This window comes from Emydura macquarii, unplaced genomic scaffold (genome assembly GCF_026122565.2).
Source record: "Emydura macquarii macquarii isolate MOO-44397 ecotype Brisbane River unplaced genomic scaffold, CSIRO-AGI_Emac_v2 contig_1902, whole genome shotgun sequence".
Taxonomy (NCBI): Eukaryota; Metazoa; Chordata; order Testudines; family Chelidae; genus Emydura; species Emydura macquarii.
Window position 1 is genome coordinate 47204 of NW_027132039.1, and position 23715 is coordinate 70918.

General features: G+C 42.9%; 1 protein-coding gene across 4 annotated transcripts in view; it reads left to right on the forward strand.

The window, feature by feature from the left end:
- Nucleotides 1–23715, forward strand: part of ANKS6 (ankyrin repeat and sterile alpha motif domain containing 6) — a 90106-nt gene that overhangs the window by 27890 nt on the left and 38501 nt on the right. For all 4 annotated transcript variants that reach the window (XR_010921738.1, XR_010921739.1, XM_067558266.1 and 1 more), the window contains exons 7-11: nt 8395–8605; nt 13214–13260; nt 14635–14838; nt 16706–16871; nt 22580–22749. Coding sequence is in view for 2 of the 4 variants with exons in the window: in XM_067558266.1 (XP_067414367.1) it covers nt 8395–8605; nt 13214–13260; nt 14635–14838; nt 16706–16871; nt 22580–22749 (798 nt within the window). In the remaining 2 variants the exon portion in view is untranslated. The remainder of the gene's footprint in view (nt 1–8394; nt 8606–13213; nt 13261–14634; nt 14839–16705; nt 16872–22579; nt 22750–23715) is intronic.

Consider the following 23715-nt stretch of genomic DNA (forward strand, 5'->3'; position numbering starts at 1 on the left):
GATCCTTGGGCATATATACATCTGCCAAAGTGAAAATGTTATCACCCGCCATCTACATAGGGCTACAGAGCTCCACATTTCTGCCACCCAGGGGTGGACTGGCCATCTGGCAGTTCTGGCAAATGCCAGAGGGGCTGGTGTGCTCAAGGGCAGGTGACCCGATTGGGCAGCCTGTATTAAAGGTGGGGAAAAGATCTGCCACTAAAGGCAGGAGAAGGCTGAGCCTTCCCTAAGAGCCACCACTGCCAAAAGAATGGAGCTGTGGTGGCCCCACCTCTTTCCCTGCCCTCCCTGCTGGAAAAACAGACATTTTTATGCTCCATGCAGGTTTCCCGGCGCCTGGCAGTATCTGCTGTTCAGCTTCCCTGGTCCCTGCTTGGACTCCCTCCCAGGGAGTTACTGAGGAACCCAGGAAGCTGAGTGATAGATATGGCCTGCTGAGCCGCCTAAGAACGTGCATGGAGCATATAAAGTTCAGCACGCTAGGTAGGCACACACACACGCAGTGTGAAACTGCCCACCCAGCGTTCTCCTCCACTCAGTTTCACTTCTCTCCGCCTGTGTGATGCCGGGCCAACTGCTACAGAACTTGCTCAGCGTGCCCAGTGCCTACTCCCAATCTCAGTGTGGAGAGACTCAACTCATTGCTGCAGTGCTGTGCTTTGCTGGTTGCTTCCTCTCCTCCTCCCTCTCGCCACTGCTCCCTGCATCCCTCCTCGCTGCTGCTCTCCTTCTGCTGCCATTCCTCTTCTCCTCTCTGCTCCCCCTCTCTGTGCCCACCCACCCAAGCCACTGCTCCCAGCGTCCCTGACTCCCTCCTTCCTCACTGCTGCTGCTTGCCAGACAGGTTCCTTCTCTCCTCCCTGTCCCCACCCTCCGCGTGCCTCATCACCCTCCCCCACCGCAGCCACTACTCCCTGCCTGGGAATCAGCCAGAGACCCATGCGCCTGTCCCTATAAAATCAGTCCATCTGGTCACCCAAGGTTTGTGTATAGCTGCCCCGCTGGGCTGCCCCAAGCCAGCACCAAGGGTCATAGCCCATGGCTCAGAGCCTGCGGACATCCCAGTCTCGGTGCATGGCACATGCATGGCATGGGGCACCACAGGCTCTCCCCCCACTGAATTAACTTTGCAGATTGGGCTGCTGTGTTATTGGCAGGAGTGGCGGGGTAGCATAGAGCCCACAGCCTGAACTTGGGCCGGTGTACTTTAAATGCCAGGGCCGATTTTTAGTCCCAGTCCATCACTGCTGCCACCAACAAGCGTATGAGCCTCAGAAACACCCTAAGGTCCACAGAACACAGACCTCTGCACAACACACTCAGTCGTTGTGAAAACGATATTCCTGAGTGCGAATAGAGTGCCGTCAACCATTGCATACACCAGTGCTCCTACTGACCATCCCTTTGGGGGTCATCTCAAAAGCTTTCTGCCAGCATGGAGGGCAACAACAACGAACCAGTGGGTCCTGGACATTGATTGACGCAGTTATACCATTGAGTTTATGAAGATGCCTCCTCCACAACCTGTATCCTGATCCCTTTTCAGGGATCACTCTCACAATATATTCTTTCCCTAGAGGTGGACTCCCTCCTGCAGAGAGGAGCAGTGGAGTCAGTATCTGCAGACTTTCAGGGCACAGGGTTCTATTCCAACTGCTTCCTGGTATCCAAGAAGAAGCAGGGGATGGAGACCAATCTTGCATCTCCGGCACCTCTACCGTTCAATTCACAAGCCAAAATTCTGCATGGTCACCCTTGCAGCTAGCATTCCCTCACTTGGAAAATGCATGTGGTTTATGGCTCTTGATATGCAAGATGCCTAATTCCATATTGACGTACATCTCACTGACAGATGGTTCCTCAGATTCAAGGTGGATCCTCAATACTTCCAATACAGGGTTCTCCTATTCAGATTTACCACTGTCCCAAGAGTCTTCACAAAGGTTTTCTCTGCAGTAGCAGCTCACCTCTGATGTCAAGGAATCCTTATCTTCCCCTACCTGGATGACTGGCGACTGGCTACTGGCAGCGTGATCCAAAGAGGAAGCTCGGGAATTGATGTTCCAACTTCTTTTACTCCTCTCATCCCTAGGGCTGAGTATCAGTGCCGAAAAATTGACTTTGCACCCTACACAGTCCGTGGAATTCATAGGAGCATGCATCAAAATGGCTTCCACATGGGCTTATCTGCCAAGGGACAGGTCCCAGAACCTGTTGGACCAGAGATTGCCATAGTGACTGCCTACCTTTTGGTCTCAGCCAGGAGCTGCCTTTCTCTCCTAGAGCACCTGGTGGTGTGCACATATATGTCACACCCTTCGGTTCATCTACACCCATGTTGCCTTAGCTGTGGCTGCAGAGAGTCTGCTCCCCTAAGCACCAACCTATGGACACCATACTCAGTGTTCCACTGGAGGTTATCACTTCACTTCAGTGGTGGACAGATCCGCTAAAAGTCTGCTCCGGGATGCCCTTCCTTCCATCCTCATCCAATGTGACAATCATGATGGACACGTCACTTGCAGGCTGGTGTGCGCACATGGGAGTTCATATGACACAAGACACCTGTTACTGTCTCATCCTCGTCATATTGGACAACATCGCTACATAAACAAACAAGGGGGTACGAGATCTCCAACACTGTGTATGGAAGTGGTATGCCTATAGAAATGGTGAATCACACATCATATCCTTTTATTGGCCGCCTGCCTGCCTGGTATTCAGAATGTAATTGCCGATGTTCTCAGTAGGAACTTTGTAACTGACCACGAATGCAAGTTACACGACACAGTAGTTGTGGGAATCTTTGGTCACTGGGGGACTCTGATCTGGGACCTCTTTGCATCCCACACCAACATCAAGTGCACTCAATATTGATCAAGATAAGAGCTCAGTGCCTGCTCGCAAGGCAATGCTCTGGTCATTGATTGGTCAGACCAGATGGACTATGCCTTTCCCCCCTACCACTTCTATCGCATGTCTTTCACAAACTCTGGTGGGAGAAAATGATGGTCATTCTGATTGCTCCATTCTGACCCCACCAGTCTGTTTTTCCTTCTTCTCTGCATGTTGAAACATCCTCCACTCCCACTCCAAACATTTCCTACTAACTGCTAACACAACACAATTACAGATTCAGGCACCCCGTTCTGTGGACCCTCCACCTGACAGCTGGGTTTCTGGATGGACACATCTGTTAGCATGCGACAACTCTTGCAAGTACAAGACGTCCTCTCCAGTAGCCAAAAGGACTCCACAAGACGCTTCTATCAGGGTAAATGGGCACGTTTCACTTCCTGAGCACAACAACAAGGCCTTGTCCCCAAAGTTGTGGGCATCCTGATGTTCTTATACTATTCCCTTTATATGAAAATCTAATGGCTTGCTCTCAATTCCATCTGCACACTGAAGCCATTAGTATTTTCCATCCTCCAGTGGAGGGGCATTCGATTTTTACTCATCCCTTGACTATCCGATTCTGGAAGGGCTTTATACGTAAATACCTGCTCATTCGGCCTATCACCCTTCACTGGGACCTCAACCTAGTCCTTACCTCATTAATGAACTCTCCCTTTGAAACTCTGGCTTCCTGCCCCCTTTCTCTCATCTCCATGAAGATTGCTTTCCTCATTGCTATTACCTCAGCAAGGAGGGTTGGCAAACTGGGGGCCATGATGGCAATCCCCACCCCCCCTTCACCACATTCCCTAAAGATAAGGTTTCACTGCAGCTACATCCCAAATTTCTACCAAAAGTGGTTTCCCAATTCCACCTCAACCAATCCATACATTTACCAACTGTCTTCCCCAAACCACTCCCCTCTCAGAGGTAATGGTGACTCCATTCCCTCAATGTACATAGGGCCCTGACCTTTTACCTACAAAGGAGGAAGCCATTTCAAAAATCGCCCAGGCTCTTTGTTGTCATTGCAGAGAGAATTAAGGTATAGGCCATCTCCACCCAGGGAATCTCCAAGTGGGTCTCAGGGGCTATCATACGCTGCTACCAGTTGTCAGGACAATCCCCCCAAAAAGATAGGATTCGAGCCTATTCCACGAGAGTGCAAGTAGCAACATCAACTTGCTCCAGGTGGACATGCCCCTTGCAGACTTATGTAAGGCAGCCACGAGGAGTTTGGTACCCACCTTTTCCTCACTATGCTCTACCACATGATTCCACGACAGATGCCTCATTCAGTGCAGCGGTCCTCCGTTCCATGGTTCCATCATTGTCCTCGCACCCTCCTCCTATCTTGGTACTGCTTGTTAGTCACCCTCAGTGGAATACAGTAGGGACCATCAAGAAGAAGAGGAGGTTACTGAGCTGTAACTAGAGGTTCTTTGAGATATGTAGTTCCTATCTGTATTCCAATCCTACCCTCATTCCCCTTTGCTGCGGATCTGTAGGTCTACGGTGGAAAAGGAATTGGAGACGTGGTCGGTCCGCCTCGCCATTTATCGCCTCAGGTAAAACCACGAGGCAGTACAAGGGCACAAGTGCGTGCTCATAACCCTCAGTGGAATACAGATAGGGACCACACATCTTGAATAACCTCCAGTTATAGGTCAGTAACCTCCTCTTCCCTTCACTGCAGAGTTTGCAGCTCCAGCTCTGCCCCACCCCCCCTGCCATGGGAGGAGGCTGGGGCAAGGGCAGAGGTGTAGCGGTAGGGAGCACCGGAGCACAGCTCTATGCCCTGCAACAAAGGGAACTGCTCTGAGTGGCAGCACAGGGCCAGCTGCCTGGCAGCTCCAAAGCTCAGGGCTCATGTGAGGAAGGGAGCCCCTGTCCTGGAACTGTAGGGGTATTAGTGCAGTTCATCTCTGAGAGTGGTGTCAGATCTACATTTCATCCTTTTTCTGTGGTCTCCACAGCTACATCATAGAAGAGGTGAAGGGAGCATTCAGACATTTGTTTGCACAGTACTGTCCCCCCAGTAATAGCCCAGGGGGTTGGAGTTGTGATTCCCATCCTCCCATTCCCTCTGCCTGGAACTGCAGGTGGGTCACCAGCTGGGGGAAGCTGTTAGAGGAGCACGGCTCTCACTGCAGCACAAAAGGTAGTTTTAGAGGCACTTTGTCCATGTGCTAGACAGCTGAAGCTGTGGTAGGAGGAATATTGATACCAGCTCCACTCCTCCAGCAGCAGGTAGAACAGGGCTGAACACTACACTCCTTACAGACCCTGAACTGCTAGCTCTCTCTCTCTCTATTCCCTCCAGGCTCCCTGTTAGGCTCTGAAAGGGCAGGGAGAGGGAGAAGGCAGGTAGTAGCTGCAGCTCCATCAAGAGCAAAGGTCTCTGTTCTATTATGTAATGGAGTCTGTGCTCCCATGTTTGCATTCCATGCAGGGATCAGAGGAGACGCTCGAGGATGAAGAATGAAACCAGGATCTCTTTGTGTGGGATCCAGGATCCCAATATGGTTGCAGAGGAGGCAGCAAAGCTGGTTTGGTAAAAGGAGGAGCTTCAGGGTGAAGGGCCCTCTACATCAGATACGCAGCTTTCTATTGTAAAATGTACAGATGAAGGATAAGTTTTGTAGGCTGGGGAAATATGGATTCCATCAATGGCTCCTGCAAAATTTGGGAAGCACATTGTTTAAATACCTCAGTATCTGGATCACAGGCTGCTGCAATGCACTATTGCTCTGCACACCTTCAACACAACAGCACTCATTGAATATCTCAACCCCAGCTGAGACTCATCTGATTGGGATGTTTGGTGGGGTGGGGTTCTGAGTTACTACAGAGAATTCTTTCTTGGGTGTCTGGCTGGTGAGTCTTGCCCACATGCTCAGGGTTTAGCTGCTTGCCATATTTGGGGTCAGGGAGGAATTTTCCCCCAGGGCAGATTGTCAGAGGCTCTGGTTTTTTGCTTTTCTCTGTAGCAAGGGCCTGGGTCATTTGCTGGTGGATTCTCTGTACCTTGAAGTCTTTAAACCATGATTTGAGGACTTCAGTAACTCAGTCATAGGTCAGGGGTCTATTACAGGAGTGAATGGGTGAGGTTCTGTGGCCTGCGTTGTGCAGGAGGTCAAACTAGATGATCATATTGGTCCCTTTTGACCTTAAAAGTCTATGAGTCTATGACTAGCTCATCACAGAGCTACAGAGCATACTCCTTTATCCTGAAGTTACATAGCCGCTAATGTTTAGCCCAGGTTTCAAGAACAATTCTGTCCCACCAGCCGGAGTCCATCCACAGAAGATCTGCGAGTACAGGATAAGGCCATCTGTTCATACCCCTACCACTACTGCTTAACTATTATTGTATGAATCCTCTGAATTGCTGGTATTGTCTCCTTCTCACCAGAGTTGCTGTCAGAACAACCACCACTGCCATTTTGCCACTTACTTTCAGGGAGCTTTCTTACTGAGCAAGGAACGAGAACAGAGCTTTCATCCTGACTTTCATTTTTGAGAAAAAGTATCGGAAATGGTGCTGGCACCATGGGATTCATGGGATTTGCCCCCAGGGAATCATGGGAGTTTGACTTCTCTTCTGGGTTTTGAGAAGTCACTACTCAGGTAGCTGTATTAGAATTGCAGAAAAGGTACCCTGAAGGCTGATGGACTGCAGTGGTGTAGAATTGTGATAGTGTTGATGTGGAACAAAACTGTACCTGAAACAGTCTGGCTAATATGGACATGGTACACTGTAGATACTCACAGTGGAGCATCCCACCAATTTAATTCCCAATGATTCAGTTATCCCATGTGGTCAAGGCCACTGGAAAATGATAAGAATTGCACAATATTGTTCATCACATACGTATACCTTATGAACATAAAATTATTCACTTACTATCAAGTGATGCACTATGACCCAGTATCTCCTCTTGTTGTCCTTGTAATAGTGACCAGGCTAAAGCTGTCTACATCTGCAGGATCTACAGTAGTCAGAGAAAGCTAGGCATCACCACTTCCCCTAGTATCTCTGAACTGTTGTATCCTGTTCATCAGTTGTCCAGCTTACTACAAAAAAAAAACCCTAAAGCTCCATCCTTTCAATCCTTTTACAGGCACCAATAAAATATTTAAATGTGTGTATTTTAATACTTTTTCTATCATACTAAGTGCATTTGCCCAAGAAGCACAAAGAATTAAAAAAAAAAAAATAGGCTACACACATACCAGTTTCATCAACCTTGTGCTCTAATGTAAAACCATAGAAGCAATCTGTGCATTATTAAAGTAGAATAACTTTACATTTACACACATTGACATTCTAACAGTAAAATGTGCTAATTTCTTGATATCAAAGAGCATGAGATTAGAGTATGATGTTGCAGGTTGATTGGAAGATTAAATACTTAGCATTGTAGTTTTAGAACTTCCCACCCAAAGTACCCTGGTAAATGCATATGCTTTCCTTGCACAGATAGTGTGACTATAGTGGAAAAAAATATAGTAAACTATTTACTAGGTGCAGAGATCAACAAGAGGTAAATCTCATCCATTTAGATTCACAGCTTTGACAATTAATTCCCTGTGGAAGAAAAAATGTGGGGGGAGAGATTTTAAAATAGAGCTTGAAAATTAATTCATTCATTTAGATGTATTCTACTTCAGTGTAGCTTAATATATATTATATATTATAATATGTTAAATTAGTTTTACCTTTTACTAATTTAAAAACACTAAATCAAAATGTTCATATTAACACAGACAAAACAAACCTGTACACTTACTTTTTTTTTCTTTCTTTCTTTTTTTCTTTCTTATCTGTACAAAGAGCTGCAATTCAATCTAGGGCAGAGATTCCCAAACTTTTCTTATTGCATGCCCCCTTCCAGATCTGCCAGCTGCCCATGTACCCCTATCTTTCTCATCACTGATACTTCATGTGTTCTTCTTAACATAACCTCTCGTTAGCCATCTGTCCATATTTCACTGTTACGTACAGATATAGTTATAGTGTGATGTATACAACCGAAAAAACCCCTAAGTTCTGAGCTCAGTTAGACTGGACAGTTGCTAGGCAACTGAACCCATGCTATATGGTGCTTGGAGGTGAGGGCTCTGTGTGTCAGCATCTCTGTGTATCTATGTTCTCCTTGAAGTAAATTAAATACCATATTTTATATAACAAATTCCCACAGACTCTTAAAGCTTCATCTGAGTAGCCTAATATGAAAATGCAATAAATGAAATAATTAATAGATAAAATCTCCCATTACACAATTTCTCCTGTGTACCCTCACCGATATGCGTATCACACTTTGGGAACCCCAGGTCTAGGATATCAGGTGACGTTGATAAACTATTCTAGTGTTAACTTTTGTAGTTTATCACTAAAATTGACAAATTATAGCATTGTGTGAAACTGAATGTGACTTTTCTTTTACTTGTATGTTAGAACAAAGTTGTCCTGTCTTCTCATCCCTCTAGTCATGGTGGAACAGGATGTCCAATAGATTCCGCAAGCTGAAGTTGACCCAAACATTGCGTCATGGATTTTCCACCAATCAGTCTGAGCCCTTTACTGATGAGCCTGAATCATCATTGAATTCTACAATAAAAGCCACTCCACAGCCTGATGTGAACAACCCTGGAAACTGCTCTGCTGCAACAGCTTGGATCACAAATATCAAAGCTAGTGGTAAAGTCAGAATTGCTTATATGATATATGGGAAGTGTTCTGTCATCTGGTAGTTAAGGTGGCACTATATTATATTTAATGCAATGTATTTGCTATAGATGAAAATACGTAGTAAGTATGCAGTGTAGGGAAAAAGACTGAAGATAGAGTTATTTTATCAGACTTATACTTTTTTTGGTTAGTGATTGCTGCTAAACAATAAATTTAGCATCTCCTAGGAAGGAAGATGCATAATATCATGTCATGCCATTATTGTGTGCTAGTAAATATCCTTGAAATGGGCAATAGATTCATATTAGAGAGACAAGGTGAGTGAGGTGATATCTTTTATTAGACCAACTTCTGTTGGTGAGAGAGACAAGCTTTTGAGCTACACAGAGTTTTTCCTCAGGTCTGGGAAAAGTACTCTGTGTGCCACTGCTAAATACAGGATCCAACAGATAGTTTAGTTTAGGTTAAAAACAACGAGAGTCCTGTAGCACTTTAAAGAATAACAAATTGAATTTCTGCTGGCATAAGCTTTCATGGGCTGTAACCCACTTCATCAGATGTAAGGAATAGAAATCAGAGAGGAGGTATATATATACATCTAAGAGTAAGGAACAACAATGGGGAAGTTAGGTATGGGCAAAGTCCATTAGAGTAGTTGAGGCCTATTCACAACCATTGATTAGGAGGTGAGACTGTGTGAACAGTGACAATTACTTCTTGTAATGAGATAACCATTCCAAGTCCCTATTTATGTCAAGTTTGCATATGAGTTCCAGTTCTGCAGTTTCTCTTTGAAGTTTGTTTTTGAAGTTTTTTTGTAGAAGTATAGCAACTTTCAAGTCAGCTACAGAGTGTCCTGGGAGATTGAAGTGCTCTCCGATTGGTTTATGGATGTTATCATTTTTTATGTCTGATTTGTGTCCATTTATTCTTTTGCGTAGTGACAGTCCGGTTTGGCCAATGTACATGGCAGAGGGGCATTACTGTCACATGATGGTATATATTACATTAGTAGATGTGCAGATGAATGAGCTCCTTATGGTGTGGCTGATGTGGTTAGGACCTATGATGGTGTCACTAGAGTTGGTGTATGGGCAGAGCTGGCAACGGGGTTTGTTGCAGGGGCATGTTCCTGGGTTAGTGTTCTTCTTGTATGGTGTACGGTTGCTGGGGAATATTTGCTTCAGGTTGGGGGGCTGTCTGTAAGCAAGGATAGGTCTGCGTCCCACAGCTTGGGCGAGTGAGGGATCATCTGCTAGGAAAGGTTGTAGATCCTTAATGATGTGCTGGAGAGATTTTAGTTGGGGGCTGTAGGTAATGGCAAGTGGTGTTCTGTTGTTTTCTTTGTTGGGTCTGTCTTGTAGTAGGTGACTACTGGGTACCTGTCTGGCTTTATCAATTTGTTTCTTCACCATTCCAGGTGGGTAATGTAGTTTTAAGAATGTTTTATGGAGATCCTGTAGGTGTTTGTCTCTGTCTGAGGGATCGGAGCAAATCTGGTTGTATCTTAAGGCTTGGCTGTAGACAATGGATCGTGTAATGTGTCCAGGGTGGAAGCTGCAGGCATGAAGATATGTATTGCGGTCAGTTGGTTTTCATTATAGGGTCGTATTAATGTGACCATCCTTTATTTGTATTGTAGTGTCCAGGAAGTGGATTTCTTGTGTGGACTGGTCCAGGCTGAGGTTGGTGGTGGGGTGGAAATTATTGAAATCCTGGTGGAATTCTTCGAGGGACTCTTTCCCATGGGTCCAGATGATGAAAATGTCATCAGTGTAGCGTAGGTAAAGGAGAGGTGCTTGGGGACGAGTGTTGAGGAAGTGTTGTTCTAGGTCAGCCATAAAAATGTTGGCATACTGTGGGGCCATGCGGGTGCCTATAGCTGTGCCACGGACTTGAAGGTATAGATTGGCTCCAAATCTGAAGTAGTTGTGGGTCAGGATAAAGTCACAAAGTTCAGCTAGCAGGTGTGGCATATCATCATCAGGGAAAATGTTCCTGATGGCTTGTAGTCTATCTTTGTGTGGAATGTTGGTGTAGAGAGCTTCTACATCCATAGTGGCTAGGATGGTGTTTTCTGGGAGATCATTGATGGATTGTAGTTTTCTCAGGAAGTCAGTGGTATCACGAAGATAGCTAGGAGTGCTGGTGGCATAGGGCCTGAGGGGAGAGTCCATATAGCCTGACGGTCTGGCTGTGAGAGTGCCAGTGCCTAAGATGATGGGGCATCCAGGATTCCCAGGTTTGTGGATCTTGGGTAGCAGATAGAATAACCCTGGTCGGGGCTCAGGACGGTGTGTCTGTGTAGATTTGTTCCTGTGTTTCTTTAGGGAGTTTCTTAAGTAGATGTTGTAGTTTCTTTTAGTAGTTTAGTAGTTTGGTATTCCTCAGTGGGATCGGACGGTAGTGGCTTGTAGAATGTGGTGTTGGAAAGTTGTCTGGTAGCCTCCTGTTCGTAATCAGATCTATTCATGATGACAACGGCACCTCCTTTGTCTGCCTCTTTGATTACGATGTCAGAGTTGTTATTGAGGCTGTGGATGGCGTTGCATTCTGCATGGCTGAGGTTATGGGGCAAGCGGTGTTGCTTGTCGACAATCTCAGCTTGTGCACGTCGGCGGAAACACTCTATGTAAAAGTCTAGTCTTTTGTTTTGACCGTCAGGGGTCCATGCAGAATTCTTCTTCTTGTAGCATTGGTAGGAAGGTATCTGTGGGTTAGTGTGTTGTTCAGTGGTTTGGTGGAAATATTCCTTGAGTCAGAGACGGTGAAAGTAGGATTCCAGGTCACCGCAGAATTGTATCATGTGTGTGGGGGTGGTAGGGCAGAAGGAGAGTCACTGAGATAAGATGGACTTTTCTGCTGGGTTAAGTGGATAGCTGGATAGATTTACAATATTGTTGGATGAGTCAAGGGTATCACAGTTGTGGTCTTTTGTGGTATGTAGGATAGTTTAGAGTCCTTTTTCCTCTGTAGAGAAGCAAAGTGAGTGTTGTAAATGCCCATCTTGTTTTTGCAAAGATCAACCACTTGGAATTTTCTGTGGGAGTTTGGCTTTTCATGAGATTATCCAACATTGAGTATTCTTTCTTGATCTTCTGTTTGCTGTACAGAATGCTGATCAGGTGGTTCCATAATTTTTTTGAGAATGTGTGAGACAATCTCTCACCATAGTCTGTATAATAGGTAGTTAGCACACATTCTAAGGGACTATTCAAGATGAAGTGGTCCAATAACACTCCTGTAGCCATAGGACAAAAAGGGGGGTTAGTGGGTTACAGACTATTGTAGTCAGCCACAAATCAGGTCTGTGAAGACCATGATTTTGTGTCTAGCAAAGTTATGAATTTAAGCTTAAATTCATAACTTTGCTAGACATTAAAAAGTATGGTCTTAATAAAGACACTGGACTTATGGTTTATCACAACAATCTGTAATCCTGTGATGGGTATACAAACCTCACATTGGGATGTAAGGGGTTAAAAGACTATACTAAGCCCAGATAGCCTTGCCCCTTCAACCGGCAGAGCATGCTCCAACTGGAGACAGGTTTGTAAAGGGACCAAGCAACCCAGGTCAGAAGGGGAGACTGGGGAGGAGTGCAGACCTACTCTGCAGCTAGAGAGGCCTCCTTGAGACTTTAAGGACTGTATGCTGAACTGTGTTGGGACTTACGGTTTGGTTTCCCTTTTATATTTTCTTTCTCCCTGTCCTGGACTGGAAGTGGAGAGAGCAGTGATAGGAAGCAATCCAGAGAGGGTAACACCAGAGGGTCCACATTCCTCTCCAGGGGCCAACATTGCTGACGCTCATAGGGCCATAGGTCACAGCCCAATGGAGTGAGTGGGTGGCTCAGGCTTCCCTACCACTCCTTCCCCTCCCCTGCCCCATCTTGGGGGGAAATGAGGGGAAGATGCTAACCACTAGGTCACTTAACCCACCAAGGACCCTATTACAAACCTACTAACCTCCTATTTTGTCCTGTGAGGACAAGGATGTTAATGGGCAACTTACCATTCACAGTGAATAGTCCCTTAGAATATGTGCTAACTACTTATGCTGAACAATCTGTTCCATCTTGCATTTAGCTGTGATGCTGGAGTGGGAGAATCTATGAGAGACCTAGAGAGGAGCTCTGTGAGTTGGTCCAATAAAAGATATTACCTCAGCCACCTTGTCTCACTAATGTCCTGGGACCAACACAGCTACAACAACACTGCATACAATAGATTCATATGTCACTCATAGGGGAATTTAGTATTCTTGAAAATGTTGATTGTTAACAAAAGGCTGGGAAATCTGGCTGGGGTGATACCCTGTTTTGGAGCTGAAAAATGCACAAACATTGAAATACATCTATTAAATTAAGAAGCATTTTATAGGTTTCCATTGAAACACTGAAATGTATCCCGCAGTTTATGACGTGAAATATAAAAACAACAATGGCTCAAATTCATCTCGGATACATTGCCTGGAAAGTCCATGAAGTTACATCAAGAAAAAATGTATGCCGTTGTATTTATTGAGGGAAACTGTTGTGGCACACAACACATTTGTCAAAGTTATCCTTGGGAATAAGCATTTGGCATTTTAAAGTATCTTTTATGTGTTTCTCAGGGGTATGCACAAGAGCGGGAAAGGATGATGAATTATTGACAACCATGGTAAGTTACAGTGCTGTCAATATGTTCGTTATTGAATAAAGCATCATGCAACTCCCACTCCATCATATTTTCAATCTAAATTAAGCAGATAGTACAGTTCACTAATATCATCATACAAATGATACAGTGGTTACCTATAGTAAAATAAATAGCATTTGCAGATAATCAGTAGACAGTTGTATCCAAGCTGTTGTATTTTTTCTCTTTAGTTAGAACAGGAAATAACTGCGGTATTGCAGATAGTATGGACTGGTAACTTTTGGTAAGGATTGACTTTTATAACAAGTTCTGTCCATTGGTTGATGGATGAACCTTCTTACGGTCAATAATGATTTAAAAAGAGATCACTTGAATAGTTGGTTTACTGCTGAAAAGCCACATGAAGTATTGTGTTTTAAGGAAGAATTTGAATGCAGTGAGGGAGATGTCTTGGCAAAGAAATGTAGGGGATGTAAGTCAAACTTATTTCATAACCATTCACATGAATGAACATGCTCTGTTAGATAAAATGATAAGCTGTAGTAAAATTTACAATCTCTTGGTGCTAACATTTTTAGCAATTTTTGCCCTATCTCAATACCTTCTCTTTTTGGGGAAAGTTAAGAAAAAGTAGTGGAAAACCTTATTCAGCATCATTAAGATTCCTCCTTTCCTTTGTTATTTTCCAGCTTCAGATTCTGTTAAAGCTTAGAAACTGCATTATCTTCAATTGATAACCTCTTTTTGGCAATTGTAAAAGTTCAAAATACCCATGTTGATTTTATTAGATCTTTGAGAACCATTTGATAGTGAGAGACAATGTGTGGTTGACTATTGGAACGGTGATAGGGGAGGACTTCAGTTTTTCTTCTTATTCTTTTCCAAGAGACCCCAAAGGGAAGGAGTAACCAATTAATTGTTCATTCTTTCCCAGGGTCTTATCTGGGAACCCACTGAATTTTTATCTTGTCATTCCTCTGGTTTATCATCTGTTTGGATGTGACTAATTAATTCTTCTCTTGACTTCACTGGGAGCAGGGTTAGGTCCAAAGGAAGGAATGAAATAGATTTATTCTTAACAGCTCAACTTGCACCATGTAAGGGAGCCAAGTTCAGTATATTATATACACTAGGCTTATGATCACAGCTTTAATGGTCATTTGTATGGTTTCTGTTTATAATTCTGTATTGAACATCTTCAAAGATGTTTATGTCTTGATTAAACTGTACTTTGGTCTGTTTAAAAATCCCCTTACTCCCCCACCATCCTTTTATTCTGATGATATATATTAAAAGTCTTCCATTCCCTGCATTGCTTCATTTACTGTTTTAAATGCATATCATTAGCGTCAAATAGATCTTTCTGAAAAGAGGTTTTTTTCTTTTTCTTCTCAGTTAAGAAGTGGTGCTCCATTTACTAGGCTACCTAGTGATAAACTGAAAGCAGTTATTCCTCCTTTCTTACCTCCTTCAAGTTCTGAGCTCTGGAGTTCTGACCGAACACGAATGAACAAAGATGGCAAGACTGAACAGATGAGGACTGCCTTGCCACAGCGAGGGATCAAGCATGACTTTAGCAGCAGTACAAACTCTGACATAGTAAGTGAATGCATTGCACAACAAAATATTGTATGTTGTTATTTCCAGGAAATTTGGGGGATAAAACACAGTAATTTGATAACTGTCTCTTAGACTCATGGTCCTCTTGGATTCTTGCAGCTTGTAGCTATGAGAACATCTTGTAGAATCATGTATTTTCCACTGTGAGTTTTTTAAAAAATTTCCATATCTTTAGAATGGTTTGTCCCACTCAACTCAGCCACTCAGGAAGAATATACTTTTCTAAGAAGAGAAGGGTAAGTAGAGTAAGAACTTGCAGCCACACTTTTTCTTGAACACCATAAGCTCCAGCACTAAGATGGATTTGTCACAAACTGCTGAGGTGATCATAGATTCCAAACGATATGATTTAGTCCCGACAGTAAGCCCCTTGAGTGTATCAGAGCAGGGGCTACTTTGAATATGACGTGAGTTCAAGAAGGAAGAAGGGGAAGAAATAATTGAACTGAAAGAAAATAAATTAGTTATCTATAAGCATGCAGTTTTGGAAAACTAAGTGTATGGTAAAAATTGTGGCTGCTGAGGATCCAGTGAACCAGGAAGTGAGTATTAAATTGTATTTCTTAATCAACTAAATCCTAAGGCTTTCAAGAAAAGTGCTGAATAAGTCCTAATTCTCATAGAAATAGCATACATACTTCCAAGAGTGCGTCAGCAGGCAATGGGAGACAAAAGGAAATAATCCTGTTTCATATGAGACTAAGTGACAAGCTGTGGATCCTTGATATGTTTTAGTTTCCTGGTTACAGTAAGTAGTAATAGGAGTGGATGTATTTCTCTCCAGAGCTCAGTCCACACAACCAAGGAAAAAGGAGGGCTTTCTTACTAGTTCAGAAAAAAATTCTGGAGTTGCATGTTTTGGCAACTTAGATGAAGGGCATTAGAGAGAAATCAAAAGCTCAGTTTTGGTCCCATTACATATAAATTGGTTTAAGCTGACAGCTGGACATCCACAAGATGAGATGTCAGATGGGAGAAGATGCAGGATTTGATGGAAGGAGATGGGTTAGTTAATAGAAAGATAAATCTGAGAGTCAGTCATCATACAAATTACAGCAGCATGAGAGGATAATGTGTGGAGGGAGCAAAGCAGAAAAGGGCCCAGTATGGCACTGGGAAGGCATTCACTCAAGGGTTAGAAGGATGGAGAAGGACCCACCAAACCAGAGACTGAAGAAACAATCAGACAAGTAAGAGAACCACCATGAGAGGACAGAATTGCAAAAGGCACTGACAGATGGGATTTCAAGGAGTGGGGAGTGAACGATGATGTAAAAGAGTTCCAGGAGGATGTGGATGGTGTTGAAGCCTCTAGGACTTGGCCAGAAAATCATTAGAGCCTTTAGTGAGAACACTTGCTGTGGAGTGAAAAAGGCTGAAGTGGGATTAAAGAGGGTTGAGAATAGAGACAGAAGAGAGGAACTCACAGCAGTAGTTGTAGTTTAGTTAGTGTGGAGGGGCAAAGGGATGGTAGAGAAGCAGGTAGTGAGCTCAAGGTAGTTTTCCTAAGATGGGGGAGACTAGAGCACAACTTTGTATTAGATACATTTTACATGTGATTTTATATGATTTTACATGGGATTTTGAGATTTTGTATTGCTCATGTTATATTGATGAGATTTTTAAACAGAAATCAAAGGAAGAGAACTATTTTTATATTACTGCTTTATTCCTTTTGAATAATGATTTTGTAATGTTCAAGGGAATAATGTTCATTTCTGATGTCCATTTTGATCCTGAGAGAAAGTCACTAACCTTTGTGGTAAGTAAAATTGTGTTTAAAGCTTTATCTGCCATTTCTTCAAGAAAGAAATGAAAAATGTGTATATATTTCTTGCTCTTTCAGACATGTGTTACCAAAGGGAATAGACCGGTCAAATTGTCAACCTTTGCAAGAAGACCTGCTTCTCCCGCAAATTCAAGCAATTTCAACCACTCACCACACTCTTCTGGTGGATCCAACAATATAGCTGGAATTAACAGACATGCTGGAGAACTCCATAATAGATCAGGTAAATATATATTTTTTAAATTTCATGTATAAAAATAATTAAGATAGAGTCAGGTAGGTAATCTAAGTTCACAGGTAAGGCAGAAGTTATGCAAGTACTGCAAAATTCCCCTTAACTTTGGTGGAACAGGAACCACAGACAGTCACAGTAGGGGATTAAGGGTCGAATCAGTTGGAACTGCAGAGGACTTTAATGGTGGTACATCATTTAATGGTGGTACATCCATACAATTGAGATTACAGGATTGGGTATGTTATCCTAAAGGATATGTTTCCATCTTAAAAAATATTTCTTTCATGAGTTTGTCTTTTTTCATGTATCACTTTTTCTTTTTTTGGTTGAAATGCTCTAATGTTTTAATTAAAAGAAACAAAAATCAGATTACAAGCATGCATGCCATGCCTATCCAAAATACTGTGATGCAAACGAGACATTCTAGGTATAAAACCTATTAAAAAACCTTGTCTGCTTTATACCATTATTGCATATATTATGGAATAGACTTCCACAACATGATCACATAACATTGGATAATGTAGCATACTATTTTCAAAAATATTTATTTGGTAAATGTGTGTTAAGTGTGTGAAGGTACATACATATTTCATAAAGTAACTGTGGTAATTTTTAACATGCAAGAAAAGATTTTGACTTCAAAACCTATTGCAGTAGTTTAACATGTGACAGGCTCCCAGAATACAAAGCAAGAGATATGCCACTAAGGAATGTATTTGATACACATCACTGGAATATCTAAAGACTAAACAATTTTCCCAATATAAAGAAATGTATTTGTAATATTTTGACACAGAGCAGAGGATACTGGCACCTGTCAGTTCTCCCAGGGGCATGAACCTGTCTGTAGCCACCTGAAGATTCTTTTAGGAAAAACTTTTTCACTAGAAGGATGATGAAGCACTGGAATCGTTTACTTGGGAAGGTGGTGGAATCTCCATCTTTAACGGTTTTAAGGCCTGGTTTGACAAAGCCCTGGCTGGGATGATTTAGTTGGGGTTGGTCCTGCTTTGAGCAAGGGGTTGGACTAGATGAGGTCCCTTCCAACCCTAATCTTCTATGATACTGATTATCTCCAAAGGAACTACATTAACTAGCAAGTATCACTGGGTGAGAAATTCTGTGGTCAATGTTATGCAGGAGGTCAGACTAGATGATCAGAATACTCCTTTCTTGTCTTGAAATCCATAAAATGAATACTCCCTTTGTCTGCCATTTTCCTCCCCAGTTCAATGGGTTTGTGTTATTGAAGCTTCAGCCTGGGAGTTTTTCTCATGTATTTTCATCTTGAATGTAAAAGGTATTTTGCACCAAGAAATGAATAAATGTACTTTAATCAGAATTGCTAAAGATTTCAGTCCCAAGCTGGATAGAAACACCCCTTTCTTTCTACACACAGATCAGAAACCTTTTCAGTTCATGGTGGAAAAGAGCTGAATCATCCTTCTCCACTGCATCAAACTTTAACCACCCAGGTCCTCAAGAACTTTGCGGGTTCAGATAAAGCCTAGCCTTACTAGGAGGATTCTGTGATTTTTGCATTCAACAACAGATGGTCACTGGACTTTTTTGGGCTGGTTTAGAGTTTTCTACTCATCTACCAAATATATTTTGTTATTTATTTATATCGTGGTGGTTCCTAGAGGCCCCAATCCAGATTGGGCCCTCATTATGCCAAGGAATGTACACAAATAAAAAGATAGTCATTGCCCCAAAGAGTTTACGGTGTAAGTTCCCATCCACAGGAAAAAAGAACCCTACTGAATATCCTTTGTAACTCTGCAATGTTACGGCTGCTGCCCAAATTGTTCTGACAGCAGCATCTATTCCCCATATTTTATTATCATCTGAGAATTAGATGGGCTTCTCCCTAATCTCAACCTATCCCCCCAAATCTGCTGAATCACAAAACTAATGTATGGATGGAGTCCAACAGCCTTACTCTATTAAATCTCTGCTTAGTTGATTTAATAGGATGCAGCCCCCCACAAACACAAAATGGGCAGGTTGCTCACATACCTACCTGAAGGCCACCAACAGTATTTCCATGGGGCTGGCCTATAAAAGGTCTCCCACTTCAGGGAAGGGAAGAAAAGGAGCAGCAGAGTGCCAGAAACAAAATGGATGGATTTCACAAGCCCAGCTACCCAGTGGGTTCATCAGAAATATATGTGTGATTTTCCTTCCTGGAGGCGGTGCCCCTCAGGAGGATTTGAGGAAATACTTGCAGCTATCAATGTTTGTCTGTCATCATCTTGATCACTTTGTTTACATGCATCTCTTTTCTCCATTCTTCATCTGTATCTTTTTAGATTAATAAATTCTTCAGGATAGGGACCATAGGTGCAATTCTGGCTCCATTAAAATCAGTGAGAATTTTGCCATTGACTTTAATAGTGCCAGAATTTCACCCTGTCTTCATAGAGCGCCTCACACAGTAAAGCTCTGTTATAGAGTGAACTGGCCCTTTAAGGAGAATTTAGGCCCATCTCTCACCATTGCCTAATTTCATGCTGAAACATGCAGTCCAGGGAGCATTACCTGAGAGCAAGCAAAGTCCACTGGGAAGGAAGAAGCATCATATCAAGAGCTTCATGCTGTTAGTAGGGGGAGAGATTCAAGATTAGCAGCTGATTAGGGAAACTCTCTAGGACCTGTTGTTTTTATCAGGGCTGACATGATTCCCTGTGAAGGAGCCAAAAACAAAGCCCATGAGGGTTTTGGCTGAAGAGACCTGAGGAAGAGCTGACCAGAGAAAGGCATCATAGGGAATGTCCCCAAGAAGGTAATGGAGAACGTCAGTCTTGGGTTTGGAGCAGACTCTGGCTCCTGGCATTGGGGCCTATAGTAAATGGAAGGCATAAGACTCCTGGAAAGGTGTTGTGCTAGTTCCTACACTGAGGGGAAAAAGAACCATTAAGCCTGGGATGAGCAAAGTCTGACCAATCGCTGCAGTAGAGATTATTATCAGCTCCTGATACAAGGAGAGAAGGAGATCCCCTGTGTCAAAGGGTGAAGGACCACATAGCCACAGAAACCTGAAGTACCTGTTTTTGTGTGTTTGGACTTACTTACCCTGGAACTGGAGAGTTTTTATTTGCACTATTGGGCCAGAGAACCAGATCACCTTATAAATCCAAAAAGAGAGTCTCCAGTGGGGGGAAATGAAGCAACAGGCATGCACCTGACATTGGAGAGGTAAAGCACAACCTCAGTTTGACCCAGTTCTGATTGGGGCATTTTGGCACGACATGTAATAGTTAGACCAGCGTGACTACTAGCATGTCACTAAACACTTCAGCCTCGCTCTCCTCAACCCCTGCAGCATTTTCAAAGATGGTTATGATGCTTGACACCCTTTGACCAGAGGGCAAACCCATTTCTGCTAGCAGCACAAAAACCTGGAACTGGTACCTGGATCCTGTTGTCCTTTAGAGGTCTGTGAAATGTATAATTAGAAGAAAGTTTGTGTTTGGATAAAAATAATTGAAAAAAGTTAAGTTTAATTTGCCAGGCATTCACCTCTTCTCCTTTCCCATTGGAATTACAAAATACCTAACGAAATCTGGAGGCAGAGAACAGTGAAAGCCCAAAGATACACCCAGGCTGATCCTCCACACCCAGCCTTTTAGTCTCTTCATTGCCTCTTTCCTGGAAGCATGGAGAGCAGCTCTCAGCCTTCTGTCTCTGGCACTTTAGATAGTCTTTGCTGACTTTTATCTTTCCCTCATTTGTCAGCCTTTCCAATATTTGACCCTCTCCTGGTGTCTCTGTTCACTTGTACTAGGGGCAAAAAAGGCTACTGCCACTGTCTTGATATTCCCTAAGAGTGGTGGCTGCCTCCCCATATGGTTTGCTTCTGCTACACCTGATATGCTAAGGGCTCCTGCAGGATTTGGGGCCCATTAGAGTAACAGGTGGACACGTGAATAGCTTCAGTTAATAATGCTTAGCATTTATATTGTGCTTCATGCATTCAAAGCACTGTACAGATATGAACAGATGAATGAAGAGGTGAGTGTGATGGGTTTTCCTGTGGTGCAACCTGGAACTGTAGTAGTGCTGTGCCCCCTTAACTTTCCAGCCTGGGATGTCTCTCACAATGCTTTGCTAGTGACAAGCAGCAAACCTCTCCAGTTGTAATCATCTAGCACACCATCATGTGGAGCCCCACAACCTGAGCCTCTCATGAATCACACAGAGAAAAGCACCAGCCAATTCCTCCCAGCTCCCAGTCTTGCACCTCAGAACTGTACCATCCTGCCTGGTCAGAAGCCAGGTCAGTGTAAATTCATTACCCAGTCCTCTCCTCCCTCAATGTGGAGGGGACACATAATAGCCTTTGTGAACAGAGCTGAGATGCTCCAAGCACTTCAACCAAACCCACTGTTTTAGGTAAAACATAAAACAGATTTATTAACTACAGACAGATTTTAAGTGATTAAAAGTAGCAGGCATAAAGATCAGAGTTGGTTACTTAAGAAACAAAAATGAATTTGCAGTCTAAGTTCTACAAACTAAACAAGTTTTGAGTCAAGCAGTGTCTCACCCTGACAGATGGTACAAACAGGCTTTTGTTCCTCAACACACAGGTTGAAACTGCCTTCCATCCTTGGACCCCCTTTGACTTCCAGCCTGGGACCACCCTTCCCCAGTTCAAAATCTTTGTCCCTCAGACATTTCTTCCAGGTGTTGAGTTGGGTGGGGAGAGAAGACAAGTGATGATGTTACTTCAGTCTTTTATAGTTTCTTCCAGCTTTCTGGAAAGATCTTTTGCTATGACATGGGGGTCCGCCCGCATTGGTCAAGCAGTCTCCATTCTCGACTTGCTGTCTCTGAGAAGTGTCTGGGATGGCCATTGGGAGAGTGGATTCCTTTTAATGGGCCATCAGCATGTCTGGCTACTCCATTGTTGATCTTGAAAGGCTGGTTATGGGTATTTCCAACCTTACAACATATTTTAGTAACACACATATAGCAAAATTTCATAACTTCCCATACAATGATAGAACATACTATTCAAAAGGATATTAATGTTCAATAAATCAATACTTTTAAAATGATACCTCAGAAGGCATACTTTGTACAAAACATATAATTATATGACAATGGTCAATATGTGGGTTCCAAGGTGTTGCTTTGAGGTACAGAGTGCCACAGTAGGAATGTGGTGGTATCCTCATTTTACAGATGGGAAAACTGAGGCAGAAGATTGAAGTTAATTGCCCTAGACTACTCAGTGAATCAGTAGCAGAGCCAAGATTAGACTGTAGGACTACCTATATTCATTTCACAAGTCCACGCTGCCTTCAAAGTATCTGTGACTCTCTTTCCCACACCCCAGCAGCAGTGGGAATTTCTTGCACTGAGACTGGGGATTTGGCACATTTTCCCATTCTTGTTAGTTTGCTTCTACTTTCCTGCCCCCTACAGGCCAATCCAGGAAAGACACAGGGCCTTCCTGGGAGCCTAACTCTTCCCCCTGAAGAAACAGTGACTCTTGAAAGGACTACCAGCCCTGCTGTGGTGGGATTTTTGTCCATGCACTGAGGTTTTTTGGAGGGGATAGGATGGCAGAGGAATTGGATTAAGAATTAATCTGTTTTTTAAAATTATATCAATTCATGTAATATGTTGCTTGTTTGGACCTAACTTTTTTTTTTTTTTTTTTTTAATTTATGGTTCCTCCTCAGGCGGCAGTGCAGATAGTGTTTTGTCTCAAATTGCAGCTCAAAGGAAAAAAGCAGCAGGTTTACCTGAACAGAAACCCAGCCAGCAACATAGCCCAGTTCACACAGCTCCTTCATCCATGCTTCCTGAACAGCAGAATATTCAGATAGCTGGCAATGGACATATTGCAAAGGTATATATATATATATACATATTAATTTTTTTTTCCTGTTGCTAAAATAGCTGATTCTTAATAAAGCAATTAATGAAACATGCCTCAGTCATACATGGTAGGTAACACAGTTGGTAGGGAACAACATATAATGGGCTAAAATATGTGACTGTCTGAGACACTGGAAGAAATATGTTTTCTCCACCAAACTTTCCCTTAGTAACAAATCTATGCAAGGACAGGCAAAAATAAAGTGAAATTTTGTTTTTATTTATTTTCTGTTTGGTTCATTTTAAATAAATGTATACACAATCCAGTCTTTAATAGATTTCCTGAAAATATCTCTTTCAACCTACCATGTGCCCATTTAGGGTTAGTCTACACTTAAAACTTACAGCAGCACAGCTGTATCGGTACAGTTGTGCCACTGTAAAAGCACTTGTGTACTTACCTTATGTTGACAGGAGAGAGCTCTCCCGCTGACATAATAAAAGCACCTAAATGAGCGGTGGTAGCTATGTCAGTGGGAGAGCGGGTGAGACATAGCGCTGTCCACACACACACATATGCCAGCAAAACTTATGTCACGTGGGGGGTGTTTTTTCACACCCCCTGAGCAACAAAAGTTTTGCTGGCGTAAGTAAGTCCTTAGTATGCAAAGCCACCTGAATCTGACACTGCTCAGCAGCTAATTCTTTGGAACCAAGTTTTAAAGTCTTCACAATCAGACCTGAATATGCATGAAAGGGGGTTAGGATGCTGCATTTTCCTGGAAATTTAAAAATAAATAAATACATAAATAAATAGCAATGTTAGTCTTTTTTTCTGTAGGAAAGGCAATAGCACATGATGGGATATGCAACTTTAATGAAGTATATGCCCTTTCCAAGAATTAAGACTTCGATTCGGCAAAATACTTAAGCACACACTTAATTTTAATTTTGAAGGCAGTGGGACTTTATAACATATATCGGGGCTCCCCTGAAC